A 12,486-nucleotide genomic window follows, 5' to 3' on the forward strand; every position below is an offset into this window, starting at 1 on the left:
TTCCCAACAAGAATGCGAGTGATTATGTTACTCATCAAAGTAGCCTCTGCGTTTCATCAATCAGCACGGACAACTAAAACCCACCGCATCACCTGTGGATGGGCGTGTCAAATTCATAAGTGTGTAGATAAATAGGACCGCAGACAGGCATCGTATAAAGAAAATAGATAAATAAGACTATTCTAAAGTTACGTGTGTTTTTTAAAGGTAAGAGCAGTACTGCTGTACACATCCCCTCGTGGTTATATGATGATGAGTGCGACTCTCAACTCGGTCAAGTGGTTACACCTTCGTCATGTGTGCACGGAACTCTACGGTTCCTGTGTATATAGCTACACACAGCCGTCACACACATACACGGAGAGCTACATATTGTCCTGCGTCAAACCACCATTGGACAAAGACCTCTGCAAGCCGGATTGGACATTGGGGTTATTTGAGCACACTTGACCACGCTGGTCAGTGCGGGTTGGTGAAGGGGGTATCCAGGACAAGTTCAGAAGCCACTGGCCGCTCAGGTTAACCGTGGCCAGGAACTGCTCTCGCGTCGCCGGTTCAGAGCGCAGTGAGCCAACCACTGCGCCACCGCTCCATCACCTTCAAGGTGATCGTATTGCTGTAGCGCAATCCCAGCATCAGGCAAGAATATATTTTGTTTTTAACTCATAAATGAAAATGCGGCTGCAAGGATGGGACTCTCAGTTTATCGCAGATGGCTGCTGGGTTTCCTCACTTGGGGCTTTTCAAATCAAGACGAGACGTGGCTTTTAGGCGCGCAAAATTAAAACATTCGGGCGCAAAGCAGCAACACTCAAATACATTGAAGGTGCGAAAATTAATTAAGCAGTCGCACAAGTTAGAATGGAAATAAACAATTAAATGAAGAAATGTAAGTACAGGAAGTACGTTTATATGTAGTTGAGCTCTGTATGAGTGGCATCACCTTGTACGGTGTTTCTTTTCTGGGTAAGATAATTCTTCTGACATGTAAACATTTCATATAGACTGGTCAAGAGACTGGCGAAGAGACTGGTCAAGTATGCCAAATTGAACACTACACAGCCACAGTCTTAAAGGAACTTTAGAAAGGATATCACAGTGAACACTATGATTCTCTACAAGTGGAAATTTCCAAAGTGATTCCTGCTCAACTTCAGCATTAGGGCTGCCCGCAGCCTGTGGAGGAATATTCGCATTCCTATGGCAGCAGCAAGGAAATCCATTGGGGAAACCATTGTTGACTTCCCTACATATTTGTACTAATTTTATTGACCCCAGAGGGATGATGGGCTGACTAAAAACTCTCAGCCAGGATTTTAACTCGCGACCTTCCTACTGGGAAGCGATCGCTCGACCGCCGAGGCACCTGGCCGGTTCGCTGTGCTCCACCAACAAGCCGTGAAGGTAAAGACGTCAACAAAATGTGTGACGAAACTAAACCACATTCATATGAGGGCAAAACCAATGATGGGATCAGAGTGAGGGACTGTAACACAACGGCAAACAACGGCGAGCACAAGAGGATGACTGTTAAATTTGGCATTGGAGTAATGAACGAGGGAGGCGAGCGTCTATAGAGAGTTCACAGCGAGCAGAGACGTGAAGATAACGAGCTCTTGGTCACAAAGAAGGGATCTAGGCAATGGACCTGGAGGACTCGATTCCTGCAAACGAACCCCAGATAATCAGAAACGTCTCCCTCCTCAGTAAATTCAGGACATGACTGCAGCCTGGTGCAATAATGCAAGAATAGAGTGGATATCCAATAACTACACCTTTATACGAACACTGTGGTTGAGCGAGAACCTTTGGAACAAGCGTTATTTTTATGTCTCTGATATCACCGTGACTTCAGTGGATGTGTGGTTGAGAATACACTCACACATTCAGTCTAAGTCCTAAATTTGTCTATATCTCTTCAGCTCTATTGAAACTATTCACTGTTGATGTATCAATATATAGGAATGACCCAAGAAACACATCTAGCTGTTTTTATAATTTGTCCAATGATAAAACTGCTTGTTCGCCTTCTCCAGCTGATAGGAATGCTCTTTAACTACAAAACCATGAACTCATTGAGCTGCGAGCCATTGGGGAAAGAATAAAATAGCCTGCACAGTCTTCCTACTATATAATATTTTGAAACATTTACTTCAATTGATCCTTAAATGTATGTATTATAAACACTCAGAAAGCCATTATGTCCTCTTAGACATGTACTTACCTGCAACTGTGAACTGTCACACATTACATGGCGTAACTATGGCTGAGGTAGAATTCGCCAGGTTTATCATATTGGTGCATAAAGAGAACATTAAAAATAATTAATGAGAGTTTAGCACGTTGCATATCCACGTGGATCTTTTAGTGAAGGTGCTGTGTTTCACAGACATAGCCTGCAGTAGTGCCACAGTAGGGGTGATGTTGATGTGTGTAGTCCCAGCAGAGTCATTTGCGGTTTCATTTTCACAATTGGACCATCATGACAGCACACAATGGCCTACTACTTTTGAAAAACGTCTCGGGATCTTTAACTCCCTGTGACGCAGACGGCACGTAGGGCTTTTACTGCGGTACATTCGCCCGCGGTATTAACCAGGGTGGCCTACCAGGTACGAACCATAAACATCTGCAACGAACGGCAGATGCGCCACCACTATGTCACCGCCCCTTATGTTCCTGGTTTAGTAAACGCACAACGCGACGTTTTATCGTAACTACACTTGCTGGCATCTAGAGCTGCATGGCATGCCGTGTGTGCCGCAGGCTGCGTGTACGGCGAAGAGAGATACGAACCCCGGGAAGGGCCCTCGGACCCCTTGGTGGGCACCACCTCTGGGATGGGGCTGTAGATGCTGCAATCGTTCCCGACCCAGTGCCGCTCACACACGCACCGCGCCTCGTTGCTGCACACCTGTGGCAGCAAAAGCACACACGCGGGCAATCAGAAAGCAAGCACAGGAACATCTTGCACGATTGGAAATTAAACAAAGAACCACACTTGCAAATTGATTGCACATTATATAAATTATAAACTGATTTCATGTAAATTCCTCATGCTTCTCTCGGCATTATACACTGTCATTACAAAGTGAATGCTCATCAAAGTGAAGTAACAAATCGGCAGATTTGAACACGTTGTGTCAAGATAGATATTTATTGCGTGGATAGGTGACGAAAAAAGGAACATTTTAAAATCTACGATTAGAAATCTGTAATCCCCACAATCATCCGCAACGAAATCTGAAGGCGTTTGCAGCCTGGACACTCTGGGCAGGTGGTGCCGTAAGCCCTGCCGCCTCTGATGGTCATGCAGTGGGGCCTTGGGCTGCCTGCTCCGTCGTGGTGCTGTGCTAGACTAAGCCGATGAGTACCTCTGCAGGCACACATTCATGAATAGCTGTCTCTGACCCTCCTCAGAGCTCAGCTATCACTCGGTCAACACCAGAATGCAGCATGCACATAACGCAACACTTGCTCTTTCCCCTCCTCCTCGGCATCTCTCTCTTCCTTTTGTTTCCTTTAGTTTTTGGGCGGTCTCATTGGAGGTGTGAAGTGTCAAACTGCACATCACTGACCAGTGTCGCATCTCACAACAATACGAAACACCGCGAGCCCTACGGCATCCATGAGATCTTTATCCACACCGCCGTTAGAACAAATGGTGATCAAACTAACTTCTAACAGTGCTGCAGGGAAAGACCCTCCATTACAAATAAAATGTCCTCCTTCCTTGCCTCATTAGTGGATGAGGTTATCGAGAGGCTCCGGACCCCAGGGTGGGGCCCTCGAACAAAATAATGCGCAGCAGCAAAGGTCTGCACAAGCGGCTGTTACCCCGTGTCCTGAGCACGCGGTGCCCTGGATGACGGAGGGACAGCCGGACAGGTTGAGGGCCTGAAGCGGTTGGCACTTGTGGTCCAGGCAGATGACATCCGGTCCACAGGGAGTGCCATCCTCAACATAACCCAGATCTGAACCATCAGCCAGCATTATGTGGCCACCGCTGAAATAACACAATACGAACACGTTAACACAAAGTGCACTTCATTTAAATAGACGTATTGGGTATATATATATGTGTCTGTGACTGCAGAGGTGTGTATATTGGTTCAGTATACATAAATACATGTTCCAGGTATTTTCCAAATTCGGAAAACAGGTAAAACATTTATATTCCAAATGGGACGATTTAAACTTTTCCTCTTTGTCTGAGACTGGAGAATAGAACACAAAAATAGCAATAAATATGGAGAATGTTAGGTAGCAAGGCATCACCAGAAATCCATAATCTGGTACATGCCCCTGCTGAAGTGTACACTTTGTGCACAGCAGCCTGATTCTATTTCCAGACGTAATGCTGAAACTGTGATAGCATGAACAGTGGTGTTACAATGCGCAGCCCAACTGACCCTCCCCAAACCTAACAAAAAGTTAGAATGAGCTTTAAGGCTCATAAAACAAGAAAATATGAATTAGTAATGTACACAATTGTTTCATTATATATAAAAAAAATACGAGTAAGTAGCAATATTGTGATAGTGTTGTGCATTTAAACATCAAGCAATATTAAGTCTCATGGATAAGAATCAAGCTACGCTACACGTACATGCCACAGACCATCTCTGATGCCTTGCAAGCCTACGCGTGTACGCCAATAGTCACCTGCACTCCAGTAAATGGCCGTTGTGTCGAATAGAGACCTTGACCAAGTCTCCCTGCAGCTCGCCCAGATGCGGCTCACGGCTCACGTTCATGCACAGCAGGAATCCGCACAGCACATCGCTGCAACGCAGGGACCGAGACAGGCACAGCGTGGCTCACGGCACGCCCGGTGGCTCAACGCACAACTGAGCGTGGCTGTCAAAGCAGTGGCGTGGCCCGAATCACGCTTTGAGATAAATATTTAATGTAAAAACCAGAAGACTTCTCAGCTAAATCCTTCCCTGAAATGCATCCGAATGGTTTCTACTTTGTGAAAAGCAGCTGGAGACGTGCTGTTTTCCACGTAGTGTGAAGGCCAACGCTGGTGGGATGGTAGCGCTGATAGAGGAACACCTCGCCATGTAATGTGTTTCTGCTCATAAGCTGAAACATGAACTATGTGTGAACATAATTGTCCAAAATATTGCTTGCTTTTCAACATTTCGGTGAAAATTAAAGATCCCGCGAGTTCATTAAAAAAGAGTAGGGCATTATGTGCCTGCATCTTGGTAAAAATTAGCCAAATTTTCAAAGTTACCTGCGAAATACTCAATTGGGAACACATGCAGCAACATCGCTCCCTGCTGTGAAAATAGCGCAGACGATGTCAAACACAGCGCCTTCCTTTGCCATAGCCTCGCACTATGAGAATGGCGCAAATACCAAATGTGCTCAATTATTACGCATGATATAGTGGGTGGAGTTTGTGCACGCACGGTTTGTGTACGCACGGTTTGTGTGCAAGGGTTTGTGTGTAAGGGTTTGTGTACGCACGGTTTGTGTGTAAGGGTTTGTGTACGTATGGTTTGTGCACGCATGGTTTGTGTGTAAGGGTTTGTGTACGTATGGTTTGTGTGCGCACGGTTCGTGTGTAAGGGTTTGTGTACGTATGGTTTGTGTACGCACAGTTTATGCGTGAGGGTTTGTGTTTGCGCGGTTTGTCTGTATGGGTTTGTGTACACACGGTGTGTGTGTGAGGGTTTGAGTTTGCCCGTCAGTGACGGTGTCGTGGCGCTCACTGCTTGCTGCACTGCAACCACGAGTCCTCCTTCCTGCCACAGTTTCCCTTCTCGGTGCCTTCGATGTTCAGCTTGTCGTAGCACTGCCTCTCCGACGACGTTCCCTCTGCAGCAAAAAGCACACAATACATACAACTTGCTTCACTCCATGTGTCAACTTGCTACACTCAATGTCTACAACTTGCTTCACGAGAGACTCTTTAAAACATGGCAGGCCAGCCCATGAAAACAACCTTTGTTTTATCAGGGGGTTTGATTCCATCAAAAAGCACGCAGAGAAATGCACAAATGCACCAATGGACGCTCGCATCAGGCGCTTGCTTGGGCTCACATGCGCACCGCCTTCTGATGCACGCTGGCGACGCTGCTCATGCTCAGTCGAATGTATTCTCCTCGTAAAAGTGTGTTTCACGAAAAAAATTGCGCCAATCTTTGCCCAACGACGATACAGATCTGGTCACTGACAACAACATCTCAATCCATCAACCAACCGGTTTCCAGACTCTGGCAACATTTCAACACATGACTCTTGAACTGGTTTGGACTATGCACTGATTGCCCTCTAAGTCTCATCAGCACTGTGGGACCGAGTAAACAAATGCTATCAAGTTCGAGGCAAGAGGAGATCGTGGGGCCCCAAGTCACTTTCAGCAGAGTACAGAAACATTACAGAAGGTCGCGATGTGGTCCTGATGGGTTGCTGTGTGCAAGAGGTGCTTCTGTAGTGTTTTTTTTTAAACAGCTTTATAAACAAATTGTGATGCACGTCGTGAGTTAAAAGCTGCACTTGCCTTTAGTCATTGCTGTTTAAATGCACATTTGTTGTAGACCTCCTGCGAGAGCATTGCATCCAGTGCTCCCTGAGGTGGGACTACAGTGCAGCAGCAGCAGCAGCAGCCCCTTACCGGCAGCAGACTCTGGCCATGATCAATCTCGCACATTTGTTCTCAAAATTGGATGATGATAATAACACGATGAATACATATTCTTTGGGTATTTCGGTAAAGCCACGTAGATAGAAAAAAGAATCAAAATAATAACAACATCACGACGATTGCTTTTGTGTTGCGATCGAAACGTTGTGATAGATATCTACGTGGCTTTACCGAAAGACCCAAAGAATATGAATTCCTGCAGTCACGAAAGCTTCAAGTCACAATGAGTACAGCATTGTGTCTCATTAAATGTAGGTGTGCTCATTATATACATTACATATGCATTATTACGCACAGCAACGCAAATTAAAACATTAAACAAATATCAAAATCCATCACAGAGACCGTCTCGTTTCTGTTTATCCTGCCCACACTCGCATTTTTGGAAATACGACGGCACGCAATCATTTACATGTCTAATCAACATGCTAATGCTATGTAAATTTGTAAATTTAAATCCACTTCACACTGTCGCGTTTGAGGTTAATATGTCTGTGTACTCAAAAGCGTGATCTTGGATAATGAAGCATTCAGTCAACATTTTGGACCAAAACAAATTGTCATTGTTTTATTTGTCTCAAGAAAGGAAAAATAATCTAAATCTCAAATGTAAATTTTCTCTTTCATAAATACAGCGTGCACTGAAACATTTTAGAGCAAATCAATGTTAACGTAACGCGTAGGATTTCGCAGTCAATATTTAGATTCAAAATGGATTCTTTCAAGAGGCCACAATGATCCGAACAAATGTATGTCGTTATTTTTAGTTGTGAATTGTTATTCAGCTCCCCGGTGAGTGTGCTGTAACAATAACTGGGGCGCTACTACATGCTCGTACGCGAGACAGCTTACATTAGTTTGACTGTGTAGGGTGGCGGGGAGTCTTAACGACACATATTCTGGTCAGGTTATTTCGTGGCCCAACCCAAAAATCAATCAACCAAAGTGAGTTACATAATATGCACACAAAGTGGCTTCAGTGAATAAGATTTCTCACACGCATGCAAAACACTGACGATGTGGCTGGTAAACACGGCCGTGTTCAGCTGTTGTGTGTGCGTGTCAAAAGGCCCATGTGCATGCTTCTTATTAGTTAAGTTATTGCAACACAAACTCTAGGTGTTTGGCATCTGCAGACGTGAATTTGCCTCTCACAAGAGAGGGCAAATGCTTTCACAAACAGGCACAATGTATAACACGAAGGCTTTCGCGACCGATATCATCCATAATACGTGGGTTTTTTGGGTTAGATCGCGTAAATATATAAAAGTGTCGTTAAAACCGCCACCACCCGACAGCAAATTAGTAAGGTTTGTCATGTAAGCAGAACATGCCAATTCGTTACGAGTGTAGTGACATCGCGGGATGTCAACGTGCAGTGCCGGCCCTAGCGAGGCACGGCGTGCGGCGTAGCGACATCGCGGACACCACAGCGGTGTGGGTGCAGTAGCGGCCCTAGAGGGGCCCGGTGAGCGCTGAGGGATCGCGCTCGATGGCACCGCGCTTGGCGTGCAGTGCCAGCCCTACAGGACAGGGTGTGTTGGTGCCGGCCGAGGGATGAGGTTACTCGAGGCCATGGCACTCTGGTTTACCCGGGAGGACACGTGACCAGTTAAGTCTACAAAGGGGCCCCAGGTGGGGGCTAGGTGTGGTCATGTGATTGGGACCGAGATCCTTCCAAAGGATTCTGTAATGTGGACGTGGCCAAGGGCGAAACCGGCCACGCCGCAGAGAACCCGAGTCCCGAGAGCGACAGGGATTGTTGTTCATCCTGGAAGAAACCTTCGTCTACGTTCTCCGTTCAACGAGTCTCCAACACGTGGACCCGGGCCGAAGCTGTTGGTCCCGGTTCGTAATAGCAGTCACGTTGTAACTAGTGTAGTTAGCCTGATGGTTACCACCCAGTTAACTACACCAGTTACGCTGTGACTAGTGTAACTAGCCTGGTGGTTACCACCCAGATAACTACACCAGTTACGCTGTGACTAGTGTAGTTAGCCTGGTGGTTACCACCCAGTTAACTACACCAGTTACGCTGTGACTAGTGTAGTTAGCCTGGTGGTTACCACCCAGTTAACTACATCAGTTATGCTGTGACTAGTGTAGTTAGCCTGGTGGTTACCACCCAGTTAACTACACCAGTTACGCTGTAACTAGTGTAGTTAGCCTGGTGGTTACCACCCAGTTAACTACACCAGTTACGCTGTGACTAGTGTAGTTAGCCTGGTGGTTACCACCCAGTTAACTACACCAGTTACGCTGTAACTAGTGTAGTTAGCCTGGTGGTTACCACCATAGGTTGTTATTCTGTTAAGGGGAGTTAAATAAATGTGTTGCCTCCAAGTCTACGTCTGCGACTCAGTTGAAACCATTGTACGAGTACAGCACACCGGGTTTAACGACACTTACTAATGCAATCAAACCCAAAAAAAACCCCTGTATTATGAAGCCACAATGTAGTCTTCGTACCCGCTGCTGGTGTATGCCCTTGTTACCGTGACACTCGTGATCAGTGGGAGTGAACTGCGCTCTGTGGAGTGTTACCACTCCACCAGGAAAGCGATGGAAGATGTGGAGCGTGTTGGCGCAATGCAACTGTCCTCCAGCTTGCTGCAACTCGTATATGCCCATGGTTTATCCTTATTGTGTTATTTTTCATTATTATACACTGTTAAAGTTCTCATGTGGTTAAATAAATACACTTAAACGTCTTGCTCTGTTGTCAGGTTCTGCAATTTAAGAACAGTCAGTTTGATAATTGGTTCTTTACCCTTCTATCTGGCAACAAAACTGACACCTTTTTTGCAAGGAGTCATGTTTGCATAGACCGCAATACCTGCAGTCATAATACAAACAAAAGAACATAACTCTGATAATGTGCACTGTCCCTGAAGTTGATTGGTCCACACCCTGTCTCGGGTGTGGACCAATCAACTTCAAGGACAGTGCACATTATCAGAGTTATGTTCTTTTGTTTGTATTATGACTGCAGGTATTGCGGTCTATGCAAACATGACTCCTTGCAAAAAAGGTGTCAGTTTTGTTGCCAGATAGAAGGGTAAAGAACCAATTATCATATTTTTACTGGCAAATGAGGTCCCCATAGAACAGTCAGTTTGTTGACCAAAAATTTATTTAAAAAAATCATATATTGGGATACCTTCGATATTATTTTTACAACATAATATTGAGGTGTCAGTCTAACCAAGTCTATCTAATGATATTACAAGATACAATATTACATTAAAGCAGTGACAGGGATTACATTATTGGACCAAAGCTCAACACATCACGCTTCATAATGTGTGCAGTTGTAGCAGTCTCATAACAATTAAACGTTCTCGTCTGCTCTTGGTGACGGATGGACGCAGCACGACGAGGCTGATGGCATCAAGGTCCTGCTCCTTCAACGGGTGCATCATAATTCCAGCTTAGTCCTGCAGCTCTGCTAACCTCTGCCAGATGAGTCACAGCATGCGCTCGCCTTGAACCACCACACGGCAGCTCGACAGTTGGCCGAGGCCAAGCGGGGAGCGTGCAAATAGAGGGGCGGGTGCGGGCAGGCGGGCGGGCTTCCTGTCACGGTACGTGTCCGGTGCAAGGGGCCAGTCGTGCCCTTGATCCTCGCGACGGCCAGAGCATGGCATCAGCGCACTTGCAGCTCTGGGTGTCTTTGCATCCAAATGACTGCTTAGGCTGTGCAAACACTGCCACTCGTTAATAATAACGCTGGTAACAAGATGCATAAAACAACTGCATATTATGTCAATAATTACAGCCCGGATGTATGGAATAACATTTATATTTTGAATAATGTAAGTTTGGATAGCGTGAGCTGTTTGCCCGATCAAAGGCATGCTTCCAAATGACAAGCGAGATTAATATTTGAATCCACGCTGCAACGAATGTGTACTGCCTTATACTACGTACTCATTATCACACAGTGACAAATACTGATCCATTCACGTCACCACACCGCACGTCACCGCACGTCACCACACCGCACGTCACCACACCGCATCCGCACGTCACCACACCGCACGTCACCACACCGCACGTCACCACACCGCACCACACGTCACCACACCGCACGTCACCACACCGCACCACACGTCACCACACCGCACGTCACCACACCGCACCACACGTCACCACACCGCACGTCACCACACCACACCGCACCACACGTCACCACACCGCACGTCACCACACCGCACGTCACCACACCGCACCACACCTCACCACACCGCACGTCACCACACCACACCACACCGCACGTCACCACACCGCACCACACGTCACCACACCGCACGTCACCACACCGCACGTCATCACACGTCACCACACCGCACGTCACCACACCACACGTCACCACACGCCACCACACGTCACCACACCGCACGTCACCACATCACACGTCACCACACCACACGTCACCACACCACACGCCACCACACGTCACCACACCGCACGTCACCACACCACACGCCACCACACGTCACCACACCGCACGCCACCACACGTCACCACACCGCACGTCACCACACCACACGCCACCACACGTCACCACACCGCACGCCACCACACGTCACCACACCACACGCCACCACACCACACGCCACCACACGTCACCACACCGCACGCCACCACACCACACGCCACCACACGTCACCACACCACACGCCACCACACGTCACCACACCACACGCCACCACACGTCACCACACCACACGCCACCACACCACACGCCACCACACGTCACCACACCACACGCCACCACACGTCACCACACCACACGCCACCACACGTCACCACACCACACGCCACCACACGCCACCACACCACACGCCACCACACGTCACCACACCGCACGCCACCACACGCCACCACACCACACGCCACCACACGCCACCACACCACACGCCACCACACGTCACCACACCGCACGCCACCACACGTCACCACACCACACGCCACCACACCACACGCCACCACACGTCACCACCACACGCCACCACACGTCACACCACACGCCACCACCGTCACCACACCACCACGCCACCACACGTCACCACACACCACACCCCCCACGTCACCACACCACACGCCACCACACGTCACCACACCCACCCCCCACCACACCCACCACACCACACGCCACCACACGCCACCACCCCACACGCCACCAACGCCACCACACCACACACCCACCACACGCCACCACACCCACCACAGCTCACTACACTCACCCACCACACCAACCCACCACCCCCACACCCCCCACAGCTTCACCACACCGCACGCCACCACACCACACCCACCACACTCCACCACACCACCCACCAACCACAGCCCACCACACTCCCACACCGCACGCCACACACCACACGCCACCACACTCACCACACCGCACTCCACCACACCACACTCCACCACACGTCACCACACCCACGCCACCACACCACACCCCACCACACTCACCACAACCGCACTACCACACCACACCACCCACCACACCACACCACCACACTCACCACACCACCACACCACCACACGCCCCACACCACCACACCACACCCACCACACTCCACCACACCACACTCCACCACACGTCACCACACCACACGCCACCACACGCCACCACACCACACCCACCCACTCACCACACCCACGTCACCACACCACACGCCACCACACTCACCACACCACACGTCACACACCACACACAACCACCACACGCACACCACCACACCACACCCACCACACTTCACCACACCACACGCCACCACACGTCACCACACCACACGCCACCACACACACCCACCACA

The 12,486-nt window shown here is 48.6% G+C and overlaps 1 protein-coding gene across 5 annotated transcripts in view; it reads right to left on the bottom strand.

Annotated features, from left to right (window-relative positions):
- ADAM22 (ADAM metallopeptidase domain 22) overlaps window positions 1-12,486 on the bottom strand; it is a 117,924-nt gene that overhangs the window by 35,979 nt on the left and 69,459 nt on the right. For all 5 annotated transcript variants that reach the window (XR_009755354.1, XM_061554534.1, XM_061554532.1 and 2 more), the window contains exons 21-24: window positions 5,724-5,829; window positions 4,666-4,785; window positions 3,838-4,006; window positions 2,797-2,914 (exon numbers count right to left, since the gene is read on the bottom strand). Coding sequence is in view for 4 of the 5 variants with exons in the window: in XM_061554534.1 (XP_061410518.1) it covers window positions 2,797-2,914; window positions 3,838-4,006; window positions 4,666-4,785; window positions 5,724-5,829 (513 nt within the window). In the remaining variant the exon portion in view is untranslated. The remainder of the gene's footprint in view (window positions 1-2,796; window positions 2,915-3,837; window positions 4,007-4,665; window positions 4,786-5,723; window positions 5,830-12,486) is intronic.

The sequence above is a fragment of the Lethenteron reissneri genome, chromosome 20 (genome assembly GCF_015708825.2).
Source record: "Lethenteron reissneri isolate LAM-NWPU_2019-01 chromosome 20, ASM1570882v1, whole genome shotgun sequence".
Lineage (NCBI taxonomy): Eukaryota > Metazoa > Chordata > Hyperoartia > Petromyzontiformes > Petromyzontidae > Lethenteron > Lethenteron reissneri.